Source organism: Bombina bombina, chromosome 5 (assembly GCF_027579735.1).
Source record: "Bombina bombina isolate aBomBom1 chromosome 5, aBomBom1.pri, whole genome shotgun sequence".
Taxonomy (NCBI): Eukaryota; Metazoa; Chordata; class Amphibia; order Anura; family Bombinatoridae; genus Bombina; species Bombina bombina.
This window is the reverse complement of record NC_069503.1, coordinates 396354550-396371723: the sequence shown is the minus strand read 5'-3', so window position 1 is coordinate 396371723 and position 17174 is coordinate 396354550. Positions and strand designations below refer to the sequence as shown.

The 17174-nt window shown below is 34.9% G+C and overlaps 1 protein-coding gene across 2 annotated transcripts in view; it reads left to right on the top strand.

Moving 5' to 3' along the window:
• Positions 1–17174, top strand: part of THRB (thyroid hormone receptor beta) — a 622225-nt gene that overhangs the window by 411272 nt on the left and 193779 nt on the right. For both annotated transcript variants that reach the window (XM_053714233.1, XM_053714234.1), the window contains exon 4: positions 9817–9880. In XM_053714233.1, coding sequence (XP_053570208.1) covers positions 9862–9880 — 19 coding nt within the window. In that variant the 5' untranslated portion in view covers positions 9817–9861. The remainder of the gene's footprint in view (positions 1–9816; positions 9881–17174) is intronic.

Here is a 17174-nt window from a genome sequence, read left to right as displayed (position 1 = left end):
AAATGAACCACTGTGAAAAACGGCAGGGAAACATAACAAGTGATCCCCTGTACTTCTGAGATCTGCTGATGCATTCCGGCGTGGGCCATAGTCTTAGCTGTCATTAAATTAGTATAAAAAGTGTATTGTTTTGCCAATTAAGGACATATATGTAGGGTTAGCCTAAATCTGCAGTTCCATTTCCAGCTCTGAAAATACAAAATGTTAAAGGGACACTGAACCCAAAAAAATTTCTTTCGCGATTTAGATAGAGCATGCAATTTTAAACAACTTTCTAATTTACTCCTATTATGAAATTTTCTTCATTCTCTTGGTATGTTTATTTGAAAATCAAGAATGTAAGTTTAGATGCCGGCCCATTTTTGGTGAACAAACTGTGTTATCCTTGCTGATTGGGCTGTCCATGGTTCTGAACAAACAATTTGCTGGCTCCTTAGCTTACATGCCTTCTTTTTCCAATAAAGAGAACAAAGAAAAATTGATAATAGGAGTAAATTAGAAAATTGCTTAAAATTGCATGCTCTGTCTGAATCATGAAAGAAAAAATGTGGGTTCAGTGTCCGTTTAAGAGCTAAATTGCCTGCAAATGGGGCAAAATAATGAAAGCATAATGCATTTCCAAATGTTATATTAAACTAGCAGGGTGTTTGCTGTCCTTTTAGCACTCTCATAATTACCAATCACTTAAGGACACCATTTATGATCAGGTGAAAAATAGTTCAACTAAAGATTACTGTTTAGCCAAACAATCCATAATACACCATAACTGCTATAAAATATTCACCCTTATCCAGTTAATCTTTTTGGTTTATATTCTAAACAAATGTTTTGTGAGTACACTTTGTCGTAATATACTTTTATTAATTGTATTTTGAGTACCTTTTGAGGGGAAAAGCACTATATAAATTATTGTTGTTGTTGATAATAATAATAATAATACTAATAGCAATGGGACATAATGGTTCAAATGGTATTATATGTTAAAGCATTTTAATTTGGCAGTATTGCTTTCATATAACTATGTTTTTAACCTTTGTTTTTAAACACATAGTCAAAGTCAGATCCACCCCTTTAAACAACAGCTAAAATAGCAAGATCTAAATGTCATTGTCTTGCTATAGCATCACTACTACTGTAATTTCAACATTTGTACCTACCTACCAACATACTCCTGAATGTATTAGTAAATCAGTCTCCTCCAGTGTTCTAGTGTGTAACTTGTTAAGTGCATACGCTCTAGTTCATATGGAGACTATTGACTCAATGTAGTAAGCTGCAGATGCTGTTTTTGAGCACTTACAGGTCAGACTGGTACATACAAATATATGAGCACAATATTGTAATAGTTTCCTATGTATTTTTTAACCATAATCTGATTACAATCTAATTTTATCTTTCAAATAAGTGTGAGTAAAATGTAATGTTTGAATTTTTTTCAGAACAAAGGTATTCAGAAAATGTTAATGGAGGTTAAATGTAAATTCTGTAGAGCTACTGCTTTTACTTTATTTTTGCATTAAAGGGACAGTCAAGTCCAAAAAAAACTTTCATTTTTCAAATAGGGCATGTAATTTTAAACAACTTTCCAATTTACTTTTATCAACAATTTTGCTTTGTTCTCTTTGTATTCTAGTTGAAAGCAAACCTAGGAAGGCTCATATGATAATTTCTAAGCCCTTGAAGGCCGCCTCTATTTTATTTACTTTTCACAGCCGGGGAGAGCAAGCTCATGTAGGCCATATAGATAGCATTGTGATCACGCCCTTGGCTAGTGGCAGACACTGCACTAATTGGCTAAAATAATAGTCAATAGATAATAACTAAAAGTCATGTGATTAGGGGGGGCGGTCAGAAGATGCTTTGATACAAGTTAGTCACAGAAGTAAAAAGAGTATTAATATAACAGTGTTGGTTTTGCAAAACTGGGGAATGGGTAATAAAGGGATTATCTATCTTTTTAAACAATAAAAATCCTGGTGTTGACTGTCCCTTTAATATAGATGTTGATATGACATGTCTTGTATGGCAGCTGTGGTTCCTCTCCAGTATCAGAATGAAATCGCTTACTGCATTATTTTGGTCATTTTTAAAATAATCTGAAATGATACAAATGTTATTTGTGTATATATCAAGATTGCTGTTGATGTATAAGTACATAATTCCTGTATTTTTTTTTTATTGTTTTTAATTTTGTATCCACCAAGAGAGGTCTTAAAGGGACATTCCTCCCAAAATTGGAATCCACATGGATGCATTTCATTTTGAAATAGAAGCATTTTTGTAAAATACACGTATTAGCAAAAATGTTTCTAATTAAAGCTATAGCTGTTAAAGGGTGTATTTAAGTATGCTGCAGGCACCAGCATTTTAAACACAGCACTTGCTCAGAGAACCTAAGGTGCTAGTTCCATCTGGTAATGACTCAATTTGTTAACTGTTGCTCTGAGCAGCTGCAGTATTACAAAAGCTGGCACACCGAGAATATCTAGATATGCTTCAAATGCACATACAGAGAAAAACAGTGATAACTTTTATTAGAAGCATTTTTGCCAATATATGTATATTGTAGATATGTTTGTATTTACATATGTAATTCACCTATGTGTATTTAAATTTTGGTTGGACTGTCCCTTTAAAGTTGCAGTTAGTGTTCACTGTGCCTTCCTTCAGTGACTGAGTTTTTTTTTATTGTTTGTTGAAATGTGATGCTCTTGTTTATGATTGTTGAAAAATGTTTTAAATTACAAGGCAGCCTTGTAATCTAATCACTAGCTCTCTACTTTTACAACAGTTTTTATCCAAAAAGTATTTTGTAGTCTGCCATTTGATCACAAGTCAGTAGTGCAGACATGGCCCCACACTAAAAACAAATCTATTGCAAATGTATATCTTGTGGCTAAGTGGAAGATGCATTCTAATAATATTCCACAAGGTGTCAGTATATGTAGTTTTTTTGTTAATTCATGTTAAAGGGGAAACTTTGTTAGTTCATAAAAAATATCATTGTATTTCTGTTTTCTGTATTGTATTTCCAGAGATTCAGTAAGTAATTCTGGCTGTTATTGCTATATACCAAATACTCATTTCAAAAGCTGAGAGTCTAGATTTTACAATATATAAGTTGCTGCTAAACAAATAAAATAGGATTCTAATAAAGAAAAATAATTCAATCTAAGATAAAAAAAGCAATATATGGTAAATTTGTAACTATGCCTAAATACATTTTAGGTACAGGTTATATTGTATTTAAAAGGGTACTGGAATGTGTTTCCTTTGGTATTTGTTTTCCTTTTAAACATATTTTCTTGTGCTGTGTAAACCTACTTTATTTTACCGGTTTATAAAAATGTGTTCACAAGCAATGCGATTCCTGCAAATCTCACTTTTGCTTATAATTTCTCAGTGCATTGCCAACCTTAAAGAGATACCTAGGTAGGCATCTGATGCACTACATGGAAGTAAATAGAGCTGCCATCTAGTGCTCTTGCAAATGGATACAATTCTTGCAAAACTGCTGCCATATTGTGCTCCAGAAATGGGCCAGCTCCTAAGCATGCACCCTCCTTTTCAACAAAGGATACCAAGAGTAAAATTGATAATAGAAGTAAATTAGAAAATTGTTTAAAATCACATGCTCTATTTGAATCATGAAAGAAAAGAAATGACATTTTGCAGTTTTAGTTCAACATTTACCAGCTGCAGAGTATAAAATGTATGAGATTTGTTTTTTTAAGGTTTATTTGTGTATATGAATTAGCTGATTTTGTGTTTTGAAGCCACAACCTAATAAAATGAGTTGAGCTTGTAGGTATAATCAGATCTCATTACTTTATCACATTGTGTACATATACATGTTTCTTTATCTTATATCTGTCCATAAACCAAAGACCAATACTTTGAGAGAACAATGAGAAATTAACATTGTATTATTACCTTATCTCTTCTATACTCCACTGGGAGTGTAATTTCTTTTGCTGGCTGTGTTTACACAGCTTATCTATAGCTTGGACCTAAGCCCAGAAACTTTTATAATAGGTAAGGATACCACAGGCTAAATCAACTATTTCAAATGCCAATATAAGGGTCAAGGAAATACTTTTAAACAATTTAATACACTCCAGCAGGTAAAGTGGATCATTGGGAAAAAATGAAAGGGGGAAAATGTTTTGAGTCAACTGTCCCTTTAAGTGTCAGCATTTCAAAGGTGTGCTATTGTTGCCTATAACATACTGAATATTGCCAGTGACTCTTTAGCAGAATTTCACTTTTACTGAGATCACTAAATATATGTCTGAAGCTCATAAGAGCATCCCTGTAAAGAGAGGAATCAGCTAGCTGTACTAATTCAAGATGTGGGTGTATGTGCTCTATGTTTCTATAGCTGCCTTTGAGAATTAGTGCAGAGTGGTCTGCAGGGAATCTTATGATTGAAAATAAAGTGTCTCACACTTCCAGTACTGGCCACTGGTATAATGAAGTTACTTGTACACTTTGCTAAATTATTCTAAGCATGTTTACTACTGACCTCACATAGGCTTTTCTGTGTACATAACAAACGCATTGCTGTACTTTTTTTTACCTCACTGTTAAGTAGCATATATTATATTATGACTCTCAGACACATACACATATCAGTTATGTAGTATCTGAAGTGATTAACAACTGGGGTAAACATAACAATATAAAGGGACAGCCTACTCCAGAATTGTTATTGTTTAAAAAGATAGATAATCACTTTTAGTACCCATTACCCAGTTTTGCATAACCAACACTGTTATATTCCTAGTTTTAGCTTTCAACAAAAAATACAGAGAGAACAAAGCAAATTTGATTATTATAGACATTGTCCAGATATAAGGGTGTGGCCTAAAGTGTTATGAGTGTTGTGCTCTGTGGGTCCATTGGGATTTGCCAGTTGTAGTGCTGTGCTTTGTTGGGCTAGGGTAGGTAACAAGTTGTTTGGGGATTTGGCATACAGTAAGCAGCTGTTGGAGTAATCACTACAGCAGGTTTTGCAATAATTACCGTGCCTTCCCTTCACCAGGCCTCTCGCATATGTAATCAGGCTGTGAGAGTGCAGTTATTATGGCAAGACCCCATGCAGGACAACAGTAATACTGATTCAATGTAAGCTAGGGTTGCCACCTGTCCCTTAAAATACAGAACACTTATAAGTTACACATTCTGCAGGGTGTGCAGGGAGGAATATAAATAGTGCTGTCCAGAAACACAATACATGTTCCTCCCTGCACACCCTGCAGCATGTGTAACTCATACGTGTCCAGGAAAACATGGCTGAGGTGGCAACCCTGCCATAAGCATATATATAACTTACCTGTTCATCCTGATATCAGTCTTCAGATCAGGCTGGTTTGTTTGTTTCCCGTTTTCTTTATTCACAAATTGAGTCCCAAAGTTATATTTAATAGATAATAGATTTGTGTTACATTCTTTTAAAAAGTCCTATTTAGATTATCAGACATACTTAAAAGGACACTAAACACAATTTTTTTTATTTAATGATTCAGATAGAGCATGCAATTTTAAGCAACTTTCTAATTTACTCCTATTATCAATTTTTCTTTGTTCTCTTGCTATCTTTTTATTTAAAAAACAGGAATGTGATGCATAGGAGCCAGCCCATTTTTGATTGAGAACCTGGGTTATGCTTGCTTATTGGTGAGTAAATGTCAGCTTCCAATAAGCAAGCACTATTCATGGTGCTGAACCTATAATGGGCTGGCTGCTAAGATTTACATTCATGATTTTCAAATAAATATAGGAAGAGAACGAAGAAAAATGGATAATAGGAGTAAATTAGAAAGTTGATTAAAATTGCATGCTCTATCTGAATCATGAAATAAAAAATTTGGGTTCATTGTGTCTTTAAAAGGACCTGAAACCCAACTTTTTTTCTTTCTTGATTCAGATGGAGCATGCAATTTTAGTTAACTTTCCAATGTATTGCTATTATCTAATTTGTTTAGTTCTCTTTGTATACTTTGTTGAAAAGTAAGCTTAGAAGCTGCTGATTGGTGGCTGCAGAAATATGCATCTTTTCAGTTAACTCCAAGTAGTGCTTTGCTGTTCCTTCATCAAAGGATACTAAGCGATTGAAGCAAATAAGATAATAGAAATACATTTGAAAGTTGTTTAAAATGGTGTGATTTATCTGAATCATGAACAAAAAACCTTTTGTGTTTCATGTCCCTTTAATTTCAGTGATTCTTCTCGTAGGGCAGGCATACAATACAAGGCTGATAAAAAGGTTGATGAAAAAAGTTTGTACACTATTGATCAAGTTAACATTTAATTATAAAAACATAAAGGTTATGTTCATAATTAAACTGCACAAACCCATCATGACCTAAGCACAATATTTTTTTGTTTGTTTTATTTTATTCAGTGTTTTTCTCATTATCTTCTAAATTGTAAATTTCCATGGGAAAAGGGCCCTCAATTCCTCCTGTATTTGATAAATTTCATCCTGTATCTTAAATATATTGTATCGTTGTTGTACTTTTATCTTTTGTACCCATGGACAGTGCTGCGGAATTTGTTGGTGCTTTATAAAAATGCCCACTATTTTTATTTCCTGTGGAAAGATTTTATTTTATACAAACTATTTAAAACAAAATGGTGGCAATTGCTAAAAGTTACAGGCCTCATTTAGAGTCTGATAAGCCACACTGGAGGCAAAGACTTTATTTTAAAAAGAGTGTAACCCCCATTTTCTAAATTGTGTTCTAGCAATATTCATTTAAATTATAGCAAACATAAAAGCATCAGATTAAAATTCTCCATTTCCTAAAAGTAAGAGCCACAGAAATTATTGTATAGCCAATTAGCATATCTAGGCAATAACCCTGTTTGCTTTTCCCCAGAAGTATTCTGTATACATTGTTACCAGTAGACCAGAGAACTCTGGGTATGATATGCAAACGAGATATACATCATCTCATGTTTTTTTCTTCCAGTACTGTGTTTAACAGAAATTCTCCTATGGGGTGGGTGCAGAAAAATTAAAAACCACTTCTGGACAGCTGTTAATTTGTGTTCTCATACTTCTGTCATTTGTAGTGTATTAACATAAAATGCCAGTCATTTACTGAATAGAGAGGGATGATGCCTTCAAAAGATGGATCTCATACCCCTCTAGGAAGCAAGTTAATATATTGGAATGGCAATCATCTCTCTTCTAAGGGCTCAATTTATCAAGCCCTTCTTCTCCCTTTGACTGCAGGTTCACACAAGAGAACCTGCAGTCAGGATTTATCAAGCAGCAGTCATCAGACCGTTGCTTCCTACCCTGTTCTCCACCTCTTAGGTGGAAAATGTCAATCTCCCCGGTATCATGCGACTGGGAAGATTGACAGCTCCTGCCCTCGCATGGTTGGCTGTGTGTGGGTAGGAGGCGGGGTAGCACACGAGCACAAGGGAGCACTCGCATGCAATGTCCGGGTAGTGGATTGCTGCACGCCAGAGAAGAGCTCAGGCAAACATGGGCGAATATGTACGCCCCTGTCTGCCATGGATTGATAAATCAAGCTCTAAGTGACTTTAAGGATAGTCTGGGCTTTAAAGGAAAGCTTAGCAACCGTATATAAATATTAAAATTAATCAAGTGATCACTCGTAATATTAAATGTTTACCATGGCAACAATATTCACCTGATAGAACTATCTGCACATTTAACAGAGTGATAGTGTGTGGGGTAGCCCTGTCTGTCACATACATGTTTATTTTATTCAGTGTTTTTCTCATTATGTTCTGAAACAATGTGCAAACAGAGTAGTCAATCCTGAGCTTATTACTGTGAATATACCCTTGTGACAGATGAGGTGATATTCTGCTTTTCTTGTTTGGTAGAATGCCCACTTCTTCATTTCCTGTGAAAAGATTCTATTTTATACACAAGATTTAAAGTCCATTCCAACAACACATTCAGGTTTAATGTACATGATCTTAAAAGTTAAGTGTATAGTGCAACCTGAATAGGATGAGGCTCACTGGATTAAAAAAAATGCTTTTATTAACAAGTCCTGGGCTTTGTAGTCAGCACATAATATTGTTATCAGACAGTTTTGATGGATGAATGGTTTCCTGTTTTGATACCAATTCAGTATGTTTCTATTTCATTGTACGTTGCTCTGTTAAAGGGACAGTCTACACCAACATTGATATTGTTTAAAAAGATAGATAATTCCTTTATTACATATTCCCCTGTTTTGCATAACCAACACAGTTATATTAATATACTTTTTACCTCTTTGATTACCTTGCATCTAAGCCTCTGTAGAGTGCCCCCTTATTTCAGTTCTGACAGACTTGCATTTTAGCCAATCAGTGCTGACTCATTGGTAACTCCACGTGAGTGAGCACAATGTTATCTATATGACACACATAAACTAGCAGTGCCTGTGAAAAACTGTCAAAATGCACTGAGATAAGAGGTAGCCATCAAGGACTTAGAAAGTAGCATTTGAGCCTACCTAGGTTTGCTTCCAACAAAGAATACCAAAAGAACAAAGCAAATTTGATGATAATAGTAAATTGGAAAGTTGCTTAAAATTGCATGCCCTATCTTGAAATTTTAATTTTGACTTCACTATCGCTTTAATGTTATCATCTAAATAATTTGCAAAGGTATGTTGTTTATAGAGCTTTAAGGGGTCTGTTTAGAACGCTTCAATCTTTCAACCTACTTTTTAACTGGCCTCATAACTTTTTTGTTTTTTTCATGTCAGTCAGGTTAAAATCAGGCCAAAGTATAACTATTCTCAAAAATGTTACACTGAAAAAAGAGACCATGGGGTATATTTATTAATGTGCGAGCGGACATGATACAATGTAGCGTCTCATGTCTGCCACACATAAATAAATGCTGACAGCGGACAAGTTATGGAGCAGCGATCTTTAGACCGCTTCTTCATAACTTCTGTTTCTGGCGAGCCTGAAGGCTCGCCGGAAACAAAAGGCATAAAGCTCCATACTAAATCGGCCCCCTAGACTGACTTTGAAATGATCCATTTTTTGCATTCATTTAATTCTGATTAAGTGTGAAGCATTTACATAATTTTAACATTTAAATTAAACATTTTGTACTGGATGAGGAGGTGACTGTTGTTATAGTACCTATAATCCCTCTTTGATTTGAGACCTCATTTTGGAAAAAGAGGATCCTCCTCTTTCCAATTTGCTATCTCATACTCCTGCCATTAGTAGTGATTGCAATAAAAATGGCAATCATCTGTCTGTTGCATATACTGTATAGAGGGGGTAGTGGCGGCAATCATTTGTCTACTAAGTGACTTTTAAAGAGGTCTGCCCTCCAAAGGGAACCCCGGGGATGATATATCAACATTAACATGAGTCAAGTAACTCCTGTTTTGAAAGAGGAGAGACCCCTCTATCAAAGCATGTTCACGTACCTGTAAGGGGGTTACCATGGCCAAAATAATCACCTAATTTAACCATATGCCTATGGAACAAAATGATGAGAAAGGGGGTAAACCTCTGTCAACTGCCATAATACGTAATAGGTGTGAGACTCTTCATTTGAAATAATAACAAATACCTACCATAGGGATAGATTAAGAGTGGCGCTAATTGTTGCGCTCAATCGTTAAGTGGTATTTTGTGGCTCTTTGCGCTCATTAGAAGTAGTGTACATACTACGAGTTGAAAGTAAACGTGTACACTTGAGTGCAATTAAATTTATCATGCGTTGGGTTTAGCGTTACTTCAGAACTCTGGCTATCTGTTACACAAGACAAATACAACTGGCTATTAAACATCGTGTCTTTTTGTCTACAGGTTACTTGGTATGTTTAGAAGAATGAGCAGAATTCTCAAACCATAATGCCGAGCAGTATGTCAGGTAAATGATTCCCTTTTATTTATTGGTACATTCATATTGTAGAAAACTGCATTGTGTTCTCTTTAATTGAATTATTTTAGTAAGTAAAATAATGTACTGGTCATGTGATAAAACTCTTCTTGATGTGGAGAACTTTGATGTTACTTTAAAACAAGGCTGGTTTGGAGTGTGGTGTAAGGTTGGGCCCCATACATCCTGGAGGAGATGTACTCACCATAGATTCTTACGACTCAATTGATCCAGTAAACAAATTAGTTATGTTCCAATAAAGGATGGTGCCTTGAATCAAAATAAAACTTATATTTTTTATTTCATAAGGCACTGTTTCTTAGCTATGGGCTTCAGGGCAAAATTTGCTGGGCTAGCATTTGATTGTGCACTGTTCAAAGCAATCACTGTATGGTATGTAGCTAGGTCAGGTATTTTGCAGCATAATTAGTTTACAGAATTTGTCCTTTAGAGCCTCTCTCTGATGATGCTGAGACAGACTATTCATAGGTATTTTACAGCAATTATAAGTTGAAAAAATAACAAATGTATATTACAATTATAAACATAGGGAAATTAAACAAATAGTTTATTTGTTTAATTTAATTGAGTGATAGCAAACATATATTCTGTAGCTAGATGAGAACAAAGATAATCTTTAGTAGTTAACATCTAAACATCCTGTGAGTTGTTTGGCATTATGATGATACTTGTTAAGTTAAATAATGATAATACCTTTTTCTTTTCTTTTTTTTACATAAGTATACAGATATTTGATGTCCTTACTGACCCACCCACATTTTTATATTAGAAACCATGCTTAACCCCTTTTCTACCAGAGATGACCACAAAAAACAAGCAGTGGGTTTAAGTGGAAGAAGATTCCAGCAGAATTTTTAAAATTTTTACATTTGCAGTTGACACAGCTTATTCATAGCAAAATATTAATAACAATGAAAACATATAAAGCTGTGAATAATATATTCACTATAAAAATAATTTATGAAGTGCTATAGTCACAACTAATGAAACTAAGCAGTATGGTGGTTGCCCAGAGGCAGAGTGCCAGCAAAACGGTTATGAGTGGCCCCTTAGATTCGTAGTGAGAATTGATAAAACTTTTGTGAAAAGTAAATTATTGGTTTCTAAAAAGTAAAATAGCTACTTATTCAATGTTACAAAGTTTTAGTTATTGTAACAATGTTTTATGGTTAGAAACAAGAGGAAAATAGAGACTATATCTCTTGTGCTGTAATTTTATCGTATAGAGAAAGCACATTCTTGTTTCTTGCTATTTGAACAGCACAAGGCAAATAAGTTTAACACGTTGAACTAGATATTTGTTTTGATTCATTGTAGATTTGAGAAAATAGCTCGTCTCTTTAAACTAAATGGACACTGAACCCAAATTGTATCTTCCATGATTCAGATAGAGCATGCAATTTTAAGCAACTTGCTAATATACTCCTATTATCACTTTTCTTCATTATCTTGCTATCTTTATTTGAAAAGCAGGAATGTAAGTTTAGAAGCCGGACCATTTTTGGTTCACAACCTGGATTGTCCTTGCTGATTGGTGGATAAATGCTGTCCAGTGATCTGAACTAAAAATTGGCTGGCTCCTTAGCTTAGATGCCTTCTTTTTCAAATAAAGATAGCAAGAGAGCAAAGAAAATATGATAATAGGAGTAAATTAGAAAGTTGCTTGAAATTGCCTGCTCTGTCTGAATTATGAAATTATTTTTTTGGGTTTAGTATCCCTTAAGTACTGCAAATTTACATCACTGAAAATAGTGTTTGTTTTAAATAATGCCAATTTAGCAGTGAATGTAATTACACATTTTAATGAGACACGATTGTCAAATTGAAACTTTCATTGTTTAGTGCATTGTTCAGATAACTTTTCAATTTACTTCATTTAGCAAAAGGACATCATTTTTTCTGGTACACTGTGTTTAAAATCTTACTTGGGTAGGCTCTGGAGCTACAATGCTCTAATGGGAGCTAGCTGGTCATTGGTGGCTACTCAGTTATGCCTCGTTATTGGCTAACCAGATGTGTTCTGCTGTATCCCAGTAGTGCATTGCTGCTCAAGAGCTGACACATTAGAGAATTTTTTTTTTTTTTTCAACTATGTCCCTTTAATATTGGTTGAAATTAAACAATTGAATAAAATACTGGCTATGATAGTTAGCAGAAATGTGCACAAAAAATTATACAGCAAAAATTAAAGCTGCTAGTGTACAGATAATAAAAAATAAAGATACAGGAACTGGATGGAAAATACTAGCTGTAGGGCAATTCAGGATGTTAGTGTGTGTGTATGTGTATGTGTGTGTGTATATGTATGTATGTATGTGTGTATATATATATATATATATATATATATATATATATATATATATATATATATATATATATATATATATATATATATATATATATATATATATATATATATATATATATAGTGGGGCAAAAAAGTATTTAGTCAGCCACCAATTGTGCAAGTTCTCCGACTTAAGAAGATGAGGCCTGTAATTTTCATCATAGGTATACCTTAATGATGAGAGACAAAATGTGGAAACAAATCCAGACAATCACATTGTCTGATTTGTAAAGAATTTATTTGCAAATTATGGTGGAAAATAAGTATTTGGTCAATATCAAAAGTTCATCTCAATACTTTGTTATATATCCTTTGTTGGCAATGACAGAGGTCAAATGTTTTCTGTAAATCTTCACAAGGTTGTCACACACTGTTGCTGGTATGTTGGCCCATTCCTGTATGCAGATCTCCTCTAGAGCAGTGATGTTTTGGGGCTGTCGCTGGGCAACACAGACTTTCAACTCCCTCCAAAGGTTTTCTATGGGGTTGAGTTCTGGAGACTGGCCACTCCAGGACCTTGAAATGCTTCTTACGAAGCCACTCCTTTGTTGCCCGGGCGGTGTGTTTGGGATCATTGTCATGCTGAAAGACCCAGCCACGTTTCATCTTCAATGCCCTTGCTTATGGAAGGAGGTTTGCACTCAAAATCTCACAATACATGGCCCCATTCATTCTTTCATGTACACGGCTCAGTCGTCCTGTTCCCTTTGCAGAGAAACAGCCCCAAAGCATGATGTTGCCACCTCCATGCTTCACAGTAGGTATGGTGTTCTTCGGTTGCAACTCAGCATTCTCTCTCCTCCAAACACAACGAGTTGTGTTTCTACCAAACAGTTCTACTTTGGTTTCATCTGACCATATGACATTCTCCCAATCCAAATGCTCTCTAGCATACTTCAGACGGGCCCGGACATGTACTGGCTTAAGCAGGGGGACACGTCTGGCACTGCAGGATCTGAGTCCCTGGCGGCGTAGTGTGTTACTGATGGTAGCCTTTGTTACGTTGGTCCCAGCTCTCTGCAGGTCATTCACTAGGTCCCCCCGTGTGGTTCTGGGATGTTTGCTCACCGTTCTTGTAATCATTTTGACCCCACGGGGTGAGATCTTGCGTGGAGCCCCAGATCGAGGGAGATTATCAGTGGTCTTGTATGTCTTCCATTTTCTAATCATTGCTCCCACAGTTGATTTCTTCACACCAACCTGCTTGCCTATTGCAGATTCAGTCTTCCCAGCCTGGTGCAGGTCTAAAAATTTTGTTTCTGGTGTCCTTCGACAGCTCTTTGGTCTTCACCATAGTGGAATTTGGAGTGTGACTGTTTAAGGTTGTGGACCGGTGTCTTTTATACTGATAGCAAGTTCAAACAGGTGCCATTAATACAGGTAATGAGTGGAGGACAGAGGAGCCTCTTAAAGAAGAAGATACAGGTCTGTGAGAGCCAGAAATCTTGCTTGTTTGTAGGTGACCAAATACTTATTTTCCACCATAATATGCAAATAAATTCTTTCAAAATCAGACAATGTGATTGTCTGGATTTGTTTCCACATTTTGTCTCTCATAGTTGAGGTATACCTATGATGAAAATTACAGGCCTCTCTCATCTTCTTAAGTGGGAGAACTTACACAATTGGTGGCTGACTAAATACTTTTTTGCCCCACTGTGTGTGTATATATATATATATATATATATATATATATATATATATATATATATATATATATATATATATATATATATATTGTGTGTGTGTGTGTATTGATATAAACTTTTTTTTTTTTGTTAATCTATAATAACATCAAACCAAAATATGACTTACTATAAAATTAGGTGTAGCAAATGAAAAATAATTGTATTGCTCCCAGAAAGACTATTGTGCATCCTGCGGAATTCAGAACCCTGACCGGTAACATTATACATAGTGATCAGTGTAATAGTTCATTTCTATCTGCCACTCACTGGCCAGAGTAGATAATCCTAAAGCATTTCAAGTTGTATGCTGCTGACTTGCTGAACTGCAAACATTACAAATTATGCTAAAAAATATGTTTTTGTATGCAGTTCTTTTACAATGAAGTCTTTATTTGATGATATATACTTTGCATATATAAAAAAATAAATGTAATTTCCCTTGAAGAAGAGAAATTGTTCTATTTACAGAGACCACCAATGTAGTTGTTTTGAGATTTGTAACCTAGCAACTGCTGCACCTGGGTTCCTAGTCTAAGATGAAACGGAAGGAAGACAGACTGATTATAAGGTCATCTCGATTTGATATCCATTGATTTTTATATTACAGAATCCAATTGTAAACTAGTCTGCTTTTTACTGGAGTTATTTTTAACAGAAAACAGTTTGCTTTACAATGGCTACAATAAATTACAAACTGACACTGTCAATATTCAGTAATAGGATTACTTCACCATTCAAAGCAACTCCAATCAACCCAGTTTGATCAAAATATATTTGTCTTGCTTCAGTTGAATTCTAAACTTATTTTTTTATAAAATAAATTTGTCTGCAGGTTTTCTTATTTTTTCCAGGAAGTAGACCGCAAAGTGTCCGCTTCACAATTATAGTGATTACAAGCTTAAAATATTCTGTTTGGTTATGCTCCAAGAAGCTGCATTATCATAACTCCAGTAGAGTTGCAATTCAGTTTATTTAACGTAATCTGCAGGTCATGTGATCAGTAGTGTATCTCAATAGCACACAATATACGTACCAGTGCTCGGAGGGAAACAGGAGGTCCAGATCACTTCATGCTTTCATCCCACTCTTAAAAAGAATTAACAGAAAAAAAGAAACTCCAGATGTAATAAAATTGGCCCTAATATGGCCTTAACATATAAAGTTTTTGTAAAATAATTTATTGAGGCAAATTAATCCTGGTAATTTATTAAAATGTTCATTTGTACAAGTTTTTAATCCTTTACTTTTTGCCAGACAATGTTGTAATTGCATAGACATTATAAATGACGTAAAGATAAGCCTGATGCTTAAAGGGACACTCAAGTCAAACTTAAACTTTCATTATTCAGATAGAGCATGCAATTTTAAACAGCTTTTCAATTTACTTCCATTAACTAAATGTGCAAAGTCTTTTTATATTTATACCTTATGAGTCACCAGCTTCTACAGTATATACGTACTTGTTGATTATGCAAATCTACTGCATTTACTGGTCACTACAGAGCATTAAAGTGATAGCAAATTATATTGCATCTAATTTAAAAACTGTAAGCTTTATGATTATAAAATGTAAACTGCTATGTTGACTTTATTCAAAGTGAAATCTAAACGTATCCTTTTTTTATGCTACAGAGTCTTGCTCCGCCCCTTCATTTTATTTTCCTGCAGTGTAGTGATGTAGAGAACTGTTCCAATCACTCTCTACATAGAAGACAAAGCAAGCTCCCGATAATCGAGTCTAATGTTCCGGAGACATCTGCGCATACGTTAGTCTATGATGAAGTCCACATAATGGACTATATGACAAAAGATAGGACTGCTATCATGCATGATTACTAATGATACTACGTGTGTTAAAATTATGCTTTGTCTGACACTCCCTAGAGAGGCCTTAAAGCCAATTCTGTAAACTGGTTTTCAATTTGTGGTTAGGCAATTTGCAACAGTTTAAAGAAAAACATAATTTATGTAAGAACTTACCTGATAAATTCATTTCTTTCATAGTGGCAAGAGTCCATGAGCTAGTGACATTTGGGATATACATTCCTACCAGGAGGGGGCAAAGTTTCCCAAACTTCAAAATGCCTATAAATACACCTTCCACCACACTCAGTCCTCAGTTTAACGAATAGCCAAGTAGTAAGGTGTAAAAAGGAGTAAAAAAGCATACAAAAAGAGGAACTGGAAAGAATATTGTGCTTTTATACAAAAAAATCATAACCACCAAAGAATAGGGTGGGTCTCATGGACTCTTGCCACTATGAAAGAAATTAATTTATCAGGTAAGTTCTTACATAAATTATGTTTTTTTTTCATGTAAGTGGCAAGAGTCCTTGAGCTAGTGATGTATGGGATAAAATACCCAAGATGTGGAAGTCCACAGAAGAGTCACTAGAGAGGGAGGGATAAAATAACAGCTATTTCCGCTGAGAAATCAAATCCAAACAATAATCATGTTTTTCTTATAAACTTCAAAAAAACTTAAACCATAAGCAGTAGAATCAAACTGAGACAGCTGCCTGAAGAACATTTCTACCAAAGACTGCTTCAGAAGAAGCAAATACATAAAAATGGTAACATTTAGTAAATGTATGCAAAGAAAGCCAAGTTGCTGCTTTGCAAATCTGATCAACCGAAGCTTCATTCTTAAAAGCCCAAGAAGAAATGACTGATCTAGTAGAATGAGCTGTAATTCTCTGAGGCGGAGACTGCCCCACCTCCAAATAAGCTTTGCGAATCAAAAAGCTTTAACCAAGATGCCAAAGTAAAGGCAAAGGCTTTCTGACCTTTCCTGGAACCAGAAAAACAACAAATAGACTAGAAGTCTATCTGAAAACAAAGGAATGTAAAGATCTTTCCAGAAAATTCTTAGGATTAAGACACAAAGAAGGAACAACAATTTCTCTACTAATGTTGATATAATTCACAACTTTAGAAAGAAATTTGAATGAAGTCTGCAAAACAGCTTTATCTTGATGGAAAATCAGATAAGGAGGCTCACAAGAGAGAGCTGATAACTCAGAAACTCTTCTAGCAGAAGAGATAGCCAAAAGAAACAACACTTTCCAAGAAAGTAGTTTAATATCCAAAGATTGCATAGGCTCAAAAGGAGGAGCCTGCATAACAGGGACTTGCACTCGAGGCAGGGGAGGCAGTGCCTACCCTGCCATATGTGGCCAAAGCTTAATTAAATTTTAATTAAAACAAAAAAAAAAAAAAGTAAAAAAAT